Genomic DNA, 17,484 nt, shown 5'->3' with positions numbered 1-17,484 from the left:
GTCGCCTCCCCGCAGCGGCGCCGCCGTCCCCTCCTCTCCCCGCAGCGGCCGAGCGCCCCGGGCGTCGCTTCGCTGGAGCCGGGCGCCGCGGTGCCGAGCGGGCGCCTGCGCCGCGCTCAAAACTTCCAGCGTCAACTTTCGTGCCGGCGGGGAAAGCAGAAACGCCCCGCGAGCCGTTTGCGTACGGATTCTGCATTTTGCGCCCGGTTTCCTTTAAACAAGTTATGCATCAGCTCCAAAATTCACCTGCAGCTTAGCGTGTGTGTGATTTTTTGCCTACGGGCTTCATCCTGATGGGGCAACTGCTGGGCGCAGCATAGAGAAACGCAGCCCAGTTCCTCCAGGGTGTTTAGGTACTGCTCTAGTTCGGTTTGGAGACAGCATTCGGGTGATGTGTTGCTCACAAGCTAGGTGGGAAGGGAGGTGAGCAAGCAAGGAGCAGTCTAAAGTCGCTATTACTAGGGGGAGATTGGGTGGCGATGCAGCAGACCTGTTGCGTTGGGCACCTCTTTCCACCTGAGCCAAAATCTCCAGGGCTGTTCGCGCAGCAGTCATGGAAAGTCTTCCCACCGCACCTTTTGTCTAGCAGCTCTGTCCCACTCTCGCAGCGATCCTCTCTGCTTCTAGAAGTTTGTGTGCCCACGTGCGTGGTCGCATCCTGCAGGTCTTCACCTGTAAGTGGCTTGTTTTAGGTTGGGTATGGTCAGATTTAGCCATTCCCTTGTCTTATCTGAAGCGCCTACGTCAGAGCTTCTGGGTGTTTTTTAATTATGGAGCGGTAAGGACATAGGTGACACTGGAACTGGATGGCGACTGGCTTGTGGCTTTCAAAAGCCAGCGCTTAACAGAGCAAGTGCCTCCGGTTCAAAGAGTGTCTTTAATTTTTCCCGCGCTCATTTGACCTTTTAATGGTTGCGCTAAGCTAGTGCATGCACTAACTATTTCTCTTGGGGGAACCTACACTTAAAATGTTATTGATGGCTACATTTTATTTCAGATAGGCTCCAATTTTAGGACCCATCCCAGAAGAGTGGAATTTGTAGAAGCCACTGGGAAATTTGCAGGTAGCCTTTGGTTACAGGAACTAGGCACTGGAGAGTGAGACGTCACAGCCCCTGGTCCTGAGTTGTGTGTTGATGTCTCCTCTCTGTGTGGGCCCTTCTGGAAATTTTGCCTGAAAGTAGGAAAAGTGTTTTATGAAGTATTTTCAAGTTCTTCTGCTCCACAGCTTTAGTTCAGAAATGCTATCAAAGGGAATTTACGGTAGAGAGAAAGGAAGATGTTAGGGTGCAAATGGGTCAAGAGTAGCGCCATGATCACGTTACCCTGAGAATGAAACTGGGGGTGATGACAGGATGGTGAACTGGTCAAATGTTTCCTGTTATGCAAACCCTTAACATATTATGTCCGTAACTCTCTCAGATTAAGCCTTCCGTGTAGCATGACTAGGAAATCTGTGTGTTGCCGTCGTAGCTACTGAAGGTTTTAATCGGTGATTAGATGGCATTGCAATAGTGTGAGTCTGGAAGTGCTGTGAGGTTCATTGCCCCACAGGGCTCTTGCCTTGCATAGCTACTGCATGCTCTTCAGTGGCAACTTTTTTTTTAAATAGTCTGAATATTAGCACAAGAAATCAAACCCAGTTTCTCTAATGGTTTGAATAGCAGTTGAACTTCCAGAAGAGAATATGTTTTTGCAGTCTCTCGATGATAGATGTCACTAAGGTCCCTTTGAGAGCCTAGAAATGCAACAAAATTACAGTTTGTGGATAACATTTGATACGTCCTTCTTTGATGAAATATTCAGGGGAAGAGGAATGGAGTTATCTGTGCCTTCTCTTTTACAAATATCCTAAAATTACACAACAGTTCTCTGCAGTCATAATCCTGGTACCACAGGGGTCTCTCCTGGGACCTGTCCTGTTAATGTCTTTACCAGTGACTTGGAGAAGGCAATGAAATACACTCTCCTGAAGTTTGCAGATGACACCAAATTGGGAAGGGACCAGTTGATGTGCTTAAGGGCAGGACTGCCATCCAGAGGGTCCTAGAAAGGCTGGAGGAATGGACTGACAGGAACCTCATGAAATTCGGCAAGGACAAATGCAAAGTCCTGCACCCGGGAAGGACAAACCCATTGCAAGGATGCAGGCTGGGGACTGACTGGCTGGGGAGCAGCTCTGCCAAAAAGGCCCTGGGGACTCTAGTGGTCAGCTGAACGTTAGCCAGCAAAGAAGGCCACCTGCATCCTGGTCTGTGAATGGGATCAAAAGTAGTGATTAGCCCTCCCTATCAGCACTCGTTAACCACATCTGGAATACTGTGTCCAGCTTTGCACCCCCCTTTACAAGAAAGACATCCGTAAAGTGGACTGAGTTCAGCGAAGGGCCACCAAGATGATCAGATAGAGAAGAGAAAGCTTTGGGGCAGGAGGGGACCTGACAGTAACTCCTAAAAACTATGAGGAGGTTGTCAGGACATCAAGGGCAGGGAGGAAGGATGAGGTAAAATGGGCACAAATCGAAACAAGAGGGATTCAGACTGGATAGAAGGAGCAATTTTTTGCACTGTGAGGACAGTCATGCTTTGGAGCAGATTGTCCAGAGTTCTGCAGTTTCCATCCTTGGAGATATTCAAGTCCTGACTGGAAAAAGCTCTGAGCAACTTGGTCTGATCCTTCTGACCCTGCTTTGAGGAGGAGGTTGGACAAGAGATCTCCTAAGGTCCCTTCCAACCTGAGTTATTCTGTGCTTCTGTTATTCCTTCTCCCTTGCCTTAGTCAAGGAGCATGGAAAGAATATGCTATATTCTCCTTTTTGTACTTAGATATGGAGAAAGTTGCCAAAAAGGAAGCTTAGAAGCTAAGGAATAAAATGTTTGACAACACCTTACTATTGGGGTGAAGAAATGTAGATTGCATCTGTCAAAAATACTTTAGAGAAGCCAAAAATCTAATATGATTAAATAGAAAGAAGCTGTTGAAGGTAAACACGAGGGCCATAGAGCATAAGTATTGGCACTTTTGATGAAAAATAAATGAAGGTAGGCCAAAAAAATTGAGGAAAGACTTGTTAAAGGCATAAAACCTGACAATGCTTTCAAATATAGCAGAAGCAGAAAGTATTTTGGAGACTTTACATAGCCACTAGGTGTTTGAAGTGTAAAAGGTATGTTCAAGGACCACAGAAAAGCTAAATTCCTGGTGTTGCTATTTACTTAGGTTACCATGTTGGAAGACCTCTTTAAAGGAGACACATCAGAGAATCCGTATCAAGTTGAAGCATCAGTAGAAGAGGTTTCACTTGGTCAGATTCTTACTCTGAACAGCAAGCACCACATGATGCATCCCCAAGAGTTTTAAAGGGACTCAAATATTAAATTACTGTGCTATGAATTGTGCTATAAAACTTGCCACTGATGTGATTTAGGCACCAGATAAATGTGTGTGGGTAAATGTGAGGTCAGCTCTGAAGGCTCTGAAGTAAGGAATAGAGGGATGGATGTTGGGGTTGTCATAGGTCAGCGGGTATGGCTTTTGCACTGCTGGCAATGCTTAAAACTATGCCAAGAAATGGAGTGAGTAGACCTGGATACGTGTGATTATTGTGGCAGAGTCAATGTATGTTTGATAGAAGAGCTGTTTGAAGGAGTACTGGGATTGTCAGAAGGCTTTTAGAAAATTCCCTTTGCAAAACTTTTGGAAGAAACTAAGCAGCTGTGGACAGATCTTGAATTAATAACCAATTAAAAGCTTGCATACAAGACTTTGCAAAAGTGACTGGTGATATTCACACTGGAGGGAGATAGTTAAGGTCCCACATGAAGCTGTACTAGGGCCTGTGCTGTTCCACACGTCCATCAGCGATGTGGAAAAGAGTGAATAGTAGTGTGACAGAGTTGCTGATGGTACTTTGCTGTTCAGTGTGGTGGAAGTGAAAACTGGTGGCAAAGAACTGCCGATTGATTTCGCGGGAGTGAGCGATGGCACGTGCAAATGGTAAATGCAAGTCAATGTCGATAAATGCAAATTAATGCTTGGGGAGGAGGAGAAGACAGCCCAAATGATACCTGAAAAGTAATGGGCTACAATATCTATTACCACTTGGAGAAGAGATGGCATAGTTAGTGTGGGGAATTTCCTGAAAATGTTCATTTGCTGCTCTGCAAAGCAAATGGACTGGTAAGAAGGGAACAGAGAACAAAGCACAACATAAATTCCTCATGCTTCTGTGGTCTGAGCGCAGCATGCATTACTGCCTTGCTGCTTTCAGAAGGGATAAAGCAGAGTAGTAAAAATGCAGCACAGAGATGTGCGGAAGGGTGGAACAGCTGCTGTGCCAAGATGGACCAAATAAATTCACTTTGCGGCCTGGGAAAGAGCTAGCAGAAATGGAGTTTCTAAAATCGTGACATAGAGAAGGTTGAGTGAGGAGCGGTTATTTGTGACTTCTCATAAAGCAAGAGCTAAGGCAGCATCAGATAAAAATGAATGTAAAACAAGTAAAAGGAAGCACTTTTTTTAACTGTACAAACTGTGGAACTCATTGGATGCTTTGAACATTAGAGGTAGAAATGGTTTAAACGTGGTTTGACGTTCTTGGAGGAAAAAGTCATCAAGAACCATTAAACATACTGGTGTGGATACAGCATTTGTTTTGGGAGGTTCCTAATTCAAAGACTGCTAGGGGAATGTATTGGGGGGAATATTGTTCTGCCCTAGCCTCTTTTCTTAAGCCACCTGCGAGTTCGGTTGTGTGATACAGTTAAGCCAATATAGCAATTGGCTCTCATGCAGGGGGGGAATCTTCCTATGGATTGCATGCACCGGGTGTCCCCTGATGCAGGGTTTAACTTGGTCAGGACTACTCAATTTTTTTGTAGGGATAAAATCCAGCTCTCTGAAGCGGCTTGCTACACGGTCTGACAAGTGCCAGTGCTTGTACAAGGAGGTGAGTAGAAAGGCACAGGCAGGCGTGAGCCTCTGAAGAAGGATGAACTGTCCTGGAGGAATCTTTTATTTGATTCAGTACAGCTGTTTTTGAGGAAGGAAGGAAGGACACTAAGTCAGAAGTAGGACATGGTGGCAATTTCTTCCTGATACGTCACTCTTTAGCTCCTTCAAAACATGTCTCCAGTGACTGAATCTCTTCATTCCTTCTGCATCTTGCATCTGGTGAGCCTTGATACAAGCCATAAGGCAGAAAGTAGGGGAAGAAGCCCTACCTGACAAAACCAGCTTGGGGGTAGAAGACAAGTTAATGCTGGTCCCTGGAAAGATTAAAGTTCAGCTGATGCCCTTCGGAGGATAAATAAAAGCAATGTCTCAGCTTATTCAGGGTGAAGGCAGGGGAAATGACAGCTCCAGGTTGTTGAGTGGTACAACTGTATGTGCCTCTAATTTGGCTTGACTCGGCTTCCTACTGGTTAAGTGGGGATAGTGTTTCCATTCTCTCTTTATCCGTTTTGTCTGTTTAACTTAAGCTCTTCAAGCACCACCTCTTATGGCATACGTGTATATACAACGGCTGACGTAATGGGACTTGAAGACAATTCTGTAACATCTGAAAATAAAGGTCTCTTTCTCCAGCTCTTACTATATTGGAGATGGTTTTGTCTCTAAGCGTTCTTCATGTGTAGTGTCCACTCTGCTAAACTGTGCGTGTCCAAAAGGAGGGATCGTACTTTTAACCTGTGAAGAGGAACAGTGTCTATAACACGCTCCTCTGAACTATGCCGATATGGAATTTTAATGCCAACTTCTTATACATTTGAAAAATACTTGCAGCTGAGGCTGATGCTATAGCACTATAATTGGGAAGGGCATGCTGGTTTTTTTCTTTTTACGTAACAAATTTGAGTTTTACAGTGACAGTGTTGAGTCTCTGAGCTGTTGGCTCTTGTGCTGGGAAAGTGTGCTGGTGATATGCGAATGGCTGCAGACTGGATACTTGCCTTTCTTTTGCCTGCCTGGGTTATGTATTTCTGTTTCCCCTTTTTGAAGGCAGAAAATGTATTTATATGGCTATCTTCAGCTTAGCTGTGTTTGATATAACCTAGTATTGTGTAGAAGCAGGAATTCTGGACAACTTACAAATGTGCCCATGCTATGTAGTCTTATGGATGGTCTCTTGGTTGTAACTTGAATTACAGTGGAGTGGATGATGGGCAGAGGTGGATGGAAATCCTGTGAATGGATAACTTCAGCTGAACTTTTAACCAGGAGTCCTAGTGGGAAATCGGAACAAGAAACGCTCTCCTTGGGACACATGGTGCATGATTTTTCAGAAAGACTGGTTGTTCACAGCAGCAAATGTCATTGCTTTTCCTGTGAAATGCTATAACCATGTTGAGCATCGTGGAAAAGTTGTGATGTGTTTTCAAGTGAGATACCTAAAACCAGCACAGGTGTTTGAAAAGCTTGACCTTAACCTTTCCGTCTTCCCTGAGAAACAAGGAAGATGTAGCTGTAGTTTTCAAAGGTGTTCTGAAAATAAGTGAATGCTTTTGGAGCAGTCCAGGGTCATGCTGGATGCTAATGGAGTTCTTCAAAGAAACTGTTAAGGTTGAATTCATGTAGCGAGTAAAAATTATGGCTAAACATTAGGTACTTACTCAATATTTCTTCCTTATAACTCCAAACTGTTTTCCTTTCCTGTCTGCAAATGCCCTCCGTCATCTGCCTTGCTCTGACCTGGTAGCTGACCTTGTTTCGAGCAGGAGGTTGGACAAGATGACCTCCTTTCAACCTGAATTACCCTGCGATGATGCCAATAAACCATGGTCCTGCAGAAAATACCGTATGTGACTGTGTTATTAAAGACTGTGAGGCGCAAGGGATGGGCAGACATTGGGTAAAGGGAGCCTAATTTCTGACGCTTCCAAAGTTCTCGGATCTGGTCTCGACAAACTTAACGTTGTTTTAATTTGGAGCGCTGGCCGTCATGCAGCGGTGGATTGACCTGGGTTGGCTGTGACAACTACCATGGCCTGTTTTTCAGCCAGTGCTTATCTTTGCCCCCAGTAGAGACAACTGAGAGGAACGTGGAGCTGCTCCTGAACCATTTGTGTATGGTCGTATTAAGCTGAACTTAATTGGTGGTGGCTGACTTTAACAAGCCAGGCTGTGAAGATCACTGATTACACTAGAAAGTCCTGCTCATTTATTCCTCCTGGCTTATTTAATAATATTTTTTTTAGTCTGGTCTGCCTTCATTTCTCAGAAGAGTTGCGGGTGGAGAGCTAGTAGGTTATGTCATCTGGTTATGTGGTAGATGAAGCTCGGTTGTGAAGGAGGAGCGTTTGGGAGCAGAATTTCACTAATGTCTTGTTAATGGAGAGGAGAAGCGGAGCAAGGATGAAATATATTTGCTCAATGACCCGTGTATCAGGCCCTTCATTCAACGTTGCTGATCTTTTGTTTTTACAAACTTTATTTTGGGAGGAAGGCTTGATGTTTCTGATGTATCGGCTACAAAAAATGTAGGCGAAAGAAGCGCTTATGAAGAGACGCATTTGAATTGCATTTATCCACAATACAGATAGAAAGCTCTGAGCCAACAAAAAGAAGAAAAACAATAAAAAAACTAATAACTTGAAAAAAAGAGGAGAAGAGGAGCCAGCAAATTATATGCTGGTCAGTCTATCTTCAATCCCTAGAAGGATTCTTGGATCATTAAACAGTTTGCCAGCGTCTAAAACATAGTAGGATGCTAAAGAGCTAATAGGGTTTGATGTGATCTGTTCTGGATAGATCCATCTAATTTTGTTTGACAGGAGAGGTGGCCTGTTGCTTAACGAAATAAGCACTGGGTAGGGTATGATTTCAGCAGGATTTTTTTTATATGAATTCCCCCCAATGTTCTCTTCTGTCAGCCGAGAATAGACAGTTTTGTAAGACGCACAGCTGGCTGAAAACCTGCGCTCAGAGCTGTTATCAGTAGCTTGCTGTCAAACCTGAAGGGCTTTTAAAGACAGAGCTTTTGGTCAGTGGTAGTGAGGACACTTGTAGGTTACCGGTGATGGCAGCGGGGAGGCACTGCAGTCTGTCTGGAGAGCAGAATTGAAAATTAAGATGATCTCAGAAAACCGGAGAGATGGCCTAAAATCGGTAAAACAGAGTTCTGTGATTCAGGTACAGAGTGCTGCACAAGAAGGAAAAAAAACGCATGCAGGCATGCAGACTTGAAAAGTACGGATTTAAAGATTGCAAAAAAGAGTTGGAGTCGTTGTGAAGTGCAACGATGTGCAGCTGTTGCATTTCTTTGGGCTCCGTGGTTCTTTTATACCTTTTAAAAATGCAGCTAAAATTCAGTGCGGCATTCAAGCCCGGAAACTTGCAGACACCTAGAAGAAGAACTGTTGCTACAGATAAGAGGAGTATTGTGTTAAGCACATCTTGGAATGAGGCTTGCTGTTTTTGCAGCTTGGATAAAAGTTGTGTTTTTGTTTTTTGTTTTTCTTTTAAAGCCTGATTCTATGAAGAAAGGTTGAAGGAACTGGGTTTGTTCAGTGTAAACATGGGAAAGTAAGAGGCAATTGTCTCCCACCCCAGAGAAGTCTGTTACAAATGAGGTTGTACTTTATTATATTTCTTGTCTACTGGGACAGGAAAAGGAAAAAAAAAAAGTCAGCTTATTTTTTTCAGTAAAGCTTTTCTTTTTTTAAGGTGGACATTAGGAAAAACTTAGATAACCACATCTGCGAAACACTCAACTATGTTGCTAGGGAAAGTTTCAGAAACTCTTTTTGAGAACAGTTTTCAATGCATTTTTGCCAGGGATTGTTTAGGCGCGTTTAATCCTATCTCTGGGAGTGAGGTTGGGCTAGATGAATTTAGGGCATACCTTCTGCTCTGCAATCCTAGAATTAAAACCTCACAAATGCATTTCTTAAGTGGACTAGCCCGGTAAATGAAACGTTTAGGAAGGACATCAGCTACCCGGAACTTAATGTTGCAAGAGTAAGCAAATTTGTTGAGGCATATGGATTTACCATACCAGAACAGCTGCTCTTCTCATTGTTTTTTTTTTATTTCCTGTGCTCAGCCATCAGAATTGGCAAGAGCGTTTTATTTTTACCTTTGCTACAGAACTTGCTCTGTAATTAAAAGGAGCTCATGCTTTTTCTGGATGAAATTTCTTATTGCAGAACTTCTCACACCCGTGAATCCTGGTGTCTGTGACCGGGCAGGCTGTTTCTGGTGCTGGCATGTTAGATGCTAGTGCAGTGTTTGCATGGGAGAATCCTTGGTGTGTCCTGAGCTGTCTTTGGGTATGTTTTAGGACAGCTTAAGCGTTGGTACCAAATGACTCTCTGTGGGTGAATGGAGGTTGTCTGAGAAGAGACTGCTGTCTGAGAACCCACCCAATTACTCCATCCTGCATCTTTTCCATGGGTCCCTTGTGTAGGGACTTGACTAGTGATGGTAGGCTGTATATAAGTTTTTTTTTTTTTATTACTGTTTTTAAATTATTTGCTTGTTATTAAAACGAGCTGCAAAACTTTTGCCACGAGAGAAAGAAATAGGGTGTTGGAAAAAAAAAAAAAAAGGAGTTTGTGCAAAGAACCTGGGCGAGAATTAATGCTCATGATTCATTTGAGAAGCTCTGCTTTGGAATTGTCTTCTCCTTCCCACGTATGACTCATTCAGTTGGTATTACGTCTTTCTCCAAAATCTTGACTATCTTTGCTGCGTGGGAATAAGAGTTGTGATACCAGCATTTTTTCTTTTCTTTTTTTTTTCTTTGCAGAATTTGGTGTTCATTTAGCAGAACTGACTGTAGATCCCCAGGGAGCTCTGGCCATCCGTCAGGTGAGTTTTGCTGAAGCTGTAGAAAGAAGTTACTTGATAATTTCATTGGTTTGTACAGTATTCTCTCATGCTTGCAGCTGAGAGGTTGGAGGTTGTTTCCCGTTATTGCTTCTCCCTTTTCCTTTATTTTGCTCTGTGATTGGCACTTGGGACAGTGCCGTACTGGGAACGGACACATAGGAGCTTTATTAGATGGATGGTGGGCATCAGCAAGTGGAGATGTGGCTTGTCTTTGCAACAGCTTTTTTTCTGGAAGTCTTTTTCCTTTTGCAAAGGAAGATTTAAGCTCTATATTTCTTTAGTTACATGCAAATCGTGGCCTTTAGCATGTGCCCTTTTAGAGATTTAGGAGAATAAAGTTGCCTTTTTGTGTCAGTGCTGGGTGGGCCATCGTTGCTCAACAAATGGCTGTCAGTTCATCTTTCTCCTGCAGTAGCTTTTTGTCCATTTTGCAAAGACTTTTGCATTTTTGGCAAGCCCTGTCACCCCTCTAAATGCAGCATGACGGGGTAGGAGACCGAGCAAACAGGTCAGGGGTGACGCTTGCTGCGGTTGCAAGATTTGTTATTGATTCATGACCTCTCTTCCAATACAGCTAGCATCCGTCATTTTGAAACAATATGTGGAAACTCACTGGTGTTCTCAGTCGGAAAAGTTTAGACCTCCGGAGACCACAGAAAGGGTAAGACTTGGTTTCGTGTTGTTTTGTCCGCTTTGAGACATTTTATCCAAAGAATATTAATTTTGTGGTTGGTTTAAAAAGTGTCAGTATCTTCTTCATCAATAGCTCTCGTGTATTATGGGAGAGTAATAGCTTCAGTTAAGGTTTCTTGACGCTTTCCATTATAATAATCTGTTTTCAGTTGCTTAAAACAACACTAGACTTGAAGCTTGGGCTGATTTCTGTGAGAAGAGTTCAGCCATAATCTTTCTGCTGTTATGAGAACAAGGAAAGCTGCTTTGCAGGTTTTAAAAATACTAATTCTGGCAGTCCTTTTTGTTAAACCTTGTGTTTTTCAGCTTGGGACTTGAAGGCTATTTTGCCATGACAAATTTCAAGTTAAAGGTCTGTTGGGTTTCATTAAAAATAGCCACCAAAAATTTGATCTGTTCAATAGAAGTATTTCTTAACGGAAATAATGGCCAAAGATTCCAGCTCTACCACTTTGACTGTTGACCAGACCATCTTTTAATTGCCTAAAATAGATCTTGTGAATTAAGCCCCAGAAGTGCTGAGGGTTTTTTTTCCTCTTATCCCTTCAGGGTTGGGTGACTAGTTCTCGTTTACTAAAATCTTCCAAAGTAAGCAAACGTAGCCCCTGACACTAGAATTGGGATTTATCTCAGCTAAGTCTGGATGTCTTCCATGTAGATATTTACATCCTATCTAATTGCAGCTGTGACCTTGAAGAGGCTATTTTACTCTATGCTTGGCTGAATGTTTTGTATGAAAAGAGTGATATGTTACAACAACCATGCAGTTTTCCGTAGTAAATTAAGGGGTGTTCAAATGTACAAGTTCTTGAGGTCTCGCGGATGTTCTTTTTGTAAAACTAATGTTGAATTCGTATCAGGATACAGTTGTATGTATAAAACCAATTCTTGATGGTAAATTCTCATGTTGTTGAGGATCTTTTTTGATAAATAATGTTATTCTCTACAGGCAAAAGTTGCCATTAGGGAGCTTCTACCCAATGGGCTGAGAGAATCCATTAGCAAAGTGCGCTCGAGCGTTGCCTACGCAGTTTCAGCAATAGCCCATTGGGACTGGCCTGAAGCCTGGCCTGAGCTTTTCAATCTCTTGATGGAGATGCTGGTTAGTGGGGATGTGAACGCAGTGCATGGAGCCATGCGAGTGCTTACAGGTATGTGTATGTGAGTGCTTTGGCAAGGCTAATGTAGGAAACCCTTTAGGCTTTTTGTTACTCTGGAGTTGTCATTTTTCACTGCAAAATGAAGAAATTGGGAGTCGCTTCTTCGGGTTGGGTTTCCTGCCTTTTGGTCGCTGCTAAATTCCATTGCTTGGTAGATGTCATGAAAGCTGAGGAAGAAGCGCTGATGTCAAGTTATATGCTATAGGTCATAGTTCAGAAGGAACTTCCATTGTAACATCTTATTTTCTGGCTAGTTGCAATTCTGCATATTTTTCTGCTGGCCTTCAAGGGTTGCCATGGGTAGGCCATACTGCAATGGTCTAGTCAAGTATGAAACAACATGTTTTCAGTGTGCTTAGGGTTATCCAAAGATCAGATTGTTTGTGTTGCTATTGCCCATGGATTTCTTTTCTTTATAATAACTTCCCATATTTTCCCATTTTCTAGAGTTTACTCGGGAAGTGACAGACACACAGATGCCGCTTGTTGCTCCTGTTATTCTTCCTGAGATGTACAAAATTTTTACAATGGCAGAGGTATGTTCTTCATTATTAGGTTAGTACTAGATGGAATTAGGGAGAATCTTTCTTGGTGAGAGAAACACTGGGTTAAAGATTCAGCTGTATTGTAGTAAGAGTTAGACTCAAAGAATTTTTTTGATGATGTGATGATTGATGACAGCTAGTGATCCCACAGAAATGTTAAAGCCAAAAAATAAAACAAAAGGGAATCAAAATAAAGTATCTTGTGTTCCTGATGTATTTATAAACTTTTTTCTAGGTGTACGGTATACGCACAAGGTCGCGTGCAGTGGAGATATTTACCACCTGTGCCCATATGATCTGTAACATGGAAGAATTGGAAAAGGCAAGAGTTTAACTTACCCTACAACATGCATTGAATTCAAACTGAGTGGAGTGTTATGAAAATGAAACATGTTGGAGAATTTTGTACTCCATAAACTGTAATTCTGCGATAAATAGTATAATTAAATACATGTAAAAGGGCTGCCTTTACATGTATGTCTTGATCCTGTGACTTGGTCTCAACAACTGAGTTTAAACTGAAGACAAATCAACAGATGTTCTTGTAACATCTCAGATCAGGGGGTGTCAATGTGGGGAAGAGACAGTGTATCATCCCTTTGTTTGGGAATCCATGTCATACACTTCAGCTGGCAACCAGAAGCTATGTCCTAAATAGTTGCTAGACCTTGGCAGTCTGGGTTGTGATGGGCAGCTTTCTGGCCCTTGGACTGGGCATTGGTTACAACCTCCTGGTATTTAATCGATTGCTTTAGCACACATGTCAGCAATGTTGTTCTTGAACAGGCAATGGGAAAAAAATACAGAAGAATAGGCAATTAAGAAAAAACACTAAGCAGTTAAGCAGCCTGAAATGCATATGGGTGTCCTGTCTAGCTCTGAAGAGGTCAAGGTTTTTTATATGGCCTCTGACAAGTAGATTTCTCAACACTCCCCAGACGCTGAATAATTCTTTTTAACTTTGGGGAGTGGGCGGTGGGAATGGACAGCTCTCTTAAGTCTGTGCTGAGTGGCTATATCTGCTGTTTTCTTCCCATTTGCACATTAATTCAGTGCAGTCTTTTAGGAAGTTCTGCTAGTTACATGGTATCTCTACTGCACTGACCAAGTCACTCACGCAATAATATCATGAAAATCTTACCAGTTTCCAAAAGCTAGCATGTAGTAAGCTCCCCGCTGTCTTATTCTGGAGGCCAGATGGAAGTGTCTTTTATACTGTATACAAAACAGTTTCTGGCTTTTCCTAATTCAAATTTCAGTAAATAATCTTTGTATAAAGCATTAAGGTGATATTTCATAGGTGGATTAAGCATATAACTTAGCTGTCTTATGTATGGAGTTATGACGAATATTCTCAGTAAAGATATTTTTGTCCAATATTAATTGCTGTGTCCAGCACTGCTTATGAAGTGCTTTAACATCTGGAAAAATACTTAAATAAATAAATAAAAATTCTTAGGAAGAATCATCACAGTAATTCTCAGGCTGGCTGGTGATACTCAGCTCGCAAAGAGCTTGTTTGGTTTTGGGGAGGGTGGCTTAGAGGGAGGCGAATACCATCCTCAGAGTTCAGCTTTAATTGCTTGTTTGTCTGGTCAGCAGAGTGCCGGGCAAGAGTCATCTAACCAAATGGAAGTACCTTCTTTGGTTGGAAGTGAGTTACACCTGAGGCTCTCCTGACCAGATTGTCTGGATCTCTATGTAGGGTGATATCCAAAACTAGTATTTCGTGTGACATTGCAACATTCTGCAGTTCTCGTGTTTTGTTTTGTAGCAGAAAAGTGCAATTTCCTTTGCTTCTAGTGCTTTATTTGTCAGATGTGTGAGTTTGTCTGTTGCCGTAACTAGAATTCACCTGTGCTTGCATTGATTTTAACCAGGGTGCGGCCAAAGTCCTGATTTTTCCTGTGGTGCAGCAGTTCACAGAGGCCTTTGTTCAGGCCCTACAAATGCCTGACGGGCCTACATCAGACAGTGGGTTTAAGATGGAGGTCTTAAAGGTAAGTCAAGACTGTTTCAATAAAGAAATGATTAAATATCAATATGCTGTCAGTTGGAACAGCTGTGCTGGAAAACAGAGAAACCTGAGTGCATGTCACCTCTGCTGGTACTGGTTGTGTTGTGAGTTGCAAAGTTTGTTGGCTACCAGTGCCATACAGCATTGAAATAAATCATTCTGTACTGAAGATATCTATGGTGAGATCCATAGGGATGTCTTTGTCATTTGCTGATCTAAGGTATTTTAGATATAGCTTGTCTGAACTCAGTACTCGGTAGTTAAATATCTCTCTTTTTTAAAGATGATGCAGAATTCTGCTGCAGTGAAATTTTAAAAGCTTCTTTTGTCTAGGTGCTTTTCCAGAACTTGCTTGCTCGTTATTACTCAATTATCTCTGCAAATTAGAGATCAAAGGTCTTTGTGTTCTCCCACTTTCCTTACAAAGGAAAGAAGATTGGATTGCAGAGCGTTACCCCTGCATCAGTTCATGTAGCCAAATGACTGTGGCTGAGAGTGCCAGCGTAGGTAAGGTGCTCTCTTCAACAGCTGGGAAAATACTGGAATTCTGGTGTGGGTTGTCTGCAGCATAGGAAAGGAAATGAGTAGAGCTCAAAAACATGAGTTGCCAAATGAAATCCTTACCCCAGCACATGTGCAAGTAAATGAAAGATCTGGAAGATTTGAGTCGTAGTGTAGGGGTTTATGAAGATGGACAGCTGAGGCCCATTCAGCCATGTTTGCTGAGGAGAACCATAACGAAGTATTATTGAAGACGAGCATCAGAAGCTTTTCACAGTGACTAGGAGGCATCACCATGCACATACATGCTGGGAGGTGCAGAAGGATGCTATCATGTTATATAAGCTGGCAGCTACTGTGTTGTGGAACTTGCCCTGTTAGAGGACAGTACCCTCCTTACGGCATCCTATCGCTTCCCCTCCTATTGCCTTTTCTCAAGAGGGGATTGCAGGTGTCAGCCGGAAGCAGTAGGAGCATATTTCCCACTGCGTGGAGTGGAACGGAAGAGTTTGGGACAGGACCTTGGGAGGTTTTGTTGAGAGAGACTGCCTTGCAGTGTTTTCTCCGTGTTTCCCCTCTGCATGAGAAGAACGGCACATTTTATGGTGTTGTCCTGTCTGCTGGCACTGGGGTACCTGGGACAGATAGTAGTAGACTGGAAAGCTAACGTAAAGGGATTCGGGGATACTCTGCAGGGTAATCTCTATTTGAATAGGCTCCAGCTCAAGAATGACTGAATCTCTGGTTCAAGATAGCTGTGTTTGGGCACTTAGGAAGTAGAGAATTAATGTTCAGCCTAAAGTGAAAGCACTGGTTTCTCTCTAACTGTAGACCAGCTCTTCTGTAAATGTTACATCCACATGTTCTACAGCAAGCTGGAGCCTTTTCGTTATTTAGATAGCTCCAATTTCAATAAGGATGGTTATTTATGCTTTGGGTCTGCACAGATGTATAGCGATAGTCTTTCGAAAGATGTCAGAGGCTCGGGAAATATTTGAGGAACAGTCATCTTGTTCTTGCTCTATTCCTTAATTGTGGGCACCTGCTTTTGGCCACTGCTAAATAGAGGCACAATGCAAGAAAAGATGTTGGTCTGAATGCACTGTTTGTATGCTGTGTGATATTAAAAGCAACAGAAAATCAATACGGATTTAAAGAGTAAATTTAGGACACCTTCTGGTGACAAGTGGTTTGCAGCAGGCTTTTGGGGGGAGATGAGCATTCTGGCTGTTGGCTAGAGGCAAGTCATGATTTCATCGCTTAGAATTACTCAGCTAATGATATCAGTTTTCTAAAGAAAAAATAGATTCAGGTGAGGGACCTGTAAATTGCTTTCCCTTCCAGGAAGGTGTATTTCATAGTCATTGTAACAGAAGTGAGAGGCCTCGGGGGATTATTTAAGCCAGCTCCACAGCTGAGATCATTGCAGGACCCCTTGCAATGCTGATGCAATGGGGGAGGGTGTCACTAAGATTTCTTTGATAGATTTGGGTTCACATCTGGTTGGAAATTTACTCTCTTTTTTTCTTAATGGAGTGCTGGGGGCAGCAAATGACAAGAAGCTTTTTTTTTTCTTTTTTCCCCTTCCCTTCTGTCTCTTCAGAGGATCGTCTTCCAAGGTAGATAGATTTCTCAGTGGAAATCAGAAGCAGCCCTGATCTAAAATCAGTTGTCTTACTTTCCGTGCAAGAATATTACACAGGACTGTGTTGAAAGCCTTACTGAGTAATACTGAAGTGTACGCATCTGCGTGATCCACTAGGACAGTTATCCTGTTGAAGAAAGTAGTTAGGTTGGATCATGTCATGGTGCACCACTGATTATCAGCTTATTCCAGAATCTTTCCAAGTGTAGTCGCAAGTCTAGAAAAAGTTATCACAAGCAAAGTCAGTGCCTTTAAACCTTGTAAGAGATGGGAGGCTTGGAGGGCTGATGGCCCCATGCGTTCCCAGAGGTCAGCCCACCTTGACTGATCTACAGTATCTGAGCCAACGTGAACATCTCCTGCGGTGGCTGGATGTATCATTACTGGGTCTCTGCTTTGGATGACACTAGCCATCAGATTAGTTTATGTATTACTTCTGACTCATACCGTAGTCACGGTGAGCTGGGACAGCAAAGATCTGACCTGGCTGGTTCTGCTCTTTAATGTGTTTCAAGCGTTCATAGGAGCAGCCCTTCTGGCATGCTTAAGGCAGTGATAACTCTTCCTTAAGCCTTCTCCTTAATACAGGTGCCCAAATACCATGTGTCTGGAGACTTAATCATGACTTCGCTGTTGTCCCCTGAAGAGGTTTCCCACACTTTGAAGCAAGGCCCTCAAGCCTTCATAACTTTTCGGCTCCTTTAAGATAATGTTGTCTCATCTGTTTCTGGTTCACATTAGACTTCTAGTATTTCAAAACTAATTCAGTCCTAGATGGAGATTATAGAAAATTTAAGGTAACTGTGACTTTTTAACAAGTCAATTCCTGATGCATTAGGTGTCATCCTTTTCTCTGTATATTAGTGTTTGGTATAGTATATATGTCAAATAAATTACAAATATTATATACGTGAAATCCATTACAGATCAGATTCTTGAATACTAACATAAAAATATATTGGACCATGAAGGCTGGAAACAGAATACCACAAGTGTAATTCATTGTTTTGTTGTTTGGTAGTTTAACATGAATTGAATTGATCTCTCTGAGCCTGAATGAGTTGCAACTAAATTGATTCTTGAGTCATAATT

The 17,484-nt window shown here is 42.5% G+C and overlaps 1 protein-coding gene across 1 annotated transcript in view; it reads left to right on the top strand.

The window, feature by feature from the left end:
* The first annotated feature begins 9,753 nt into the window (after positions 1-9,753).
* The window catches only part of IPO9 (importin 9), a 28,775-nt gene continuing 21,044 nt past the window's right edge, over positions 9,754-17,484 (top strand). Inside the window, exons 1-6 of the mRNA XM_026063765.1 lie at positions 9,754-9,810; positions 10,406-10,492; positions 11,474-11,675; positions 12,132-12,220; positions 12,465-12,551; positions 14,110-14,229. Coding sequence (XP_025919550.1) covers positions 11,615-11,675; positions 12,132-12,220; positions 12,465-12,551; positions 14,110-14,229 — 357 coding nt within the window. The 5' untranslated portion in view covers positions 9,754-9,810; positions 10,406-10,492; positions 11,474-11,614. The remainder of the gene's footprint in view (positions 9,811-10,405; positions 10,493-11,473; positions 11,676-12,131; positions 12,221-12,464; positions 12,552-14,109; positions 14,230-17,484) is intronic.

The sequence above is a fragment of the Apteryx rowi genome, unplaced genomic scaffold (assembly GCF_003343035.1).
Source record: "Apteryx rowi isolate R43461 unplaced genomic scaffold, aptRow1 scaffold_200, whole genome shotgun sequence".
Taxonomy (NCBI): Eukaryota; Metazoa; Chordata; class Aves; order Apterygiformes; family Apterygidae; genus Apteryx; species Apteryx rowi.
The sequence above is the reverse complement of the archived record's forward strand: the minus strand, read 5'-3'. Positions and strand labels throughout refer to the sequence as shown.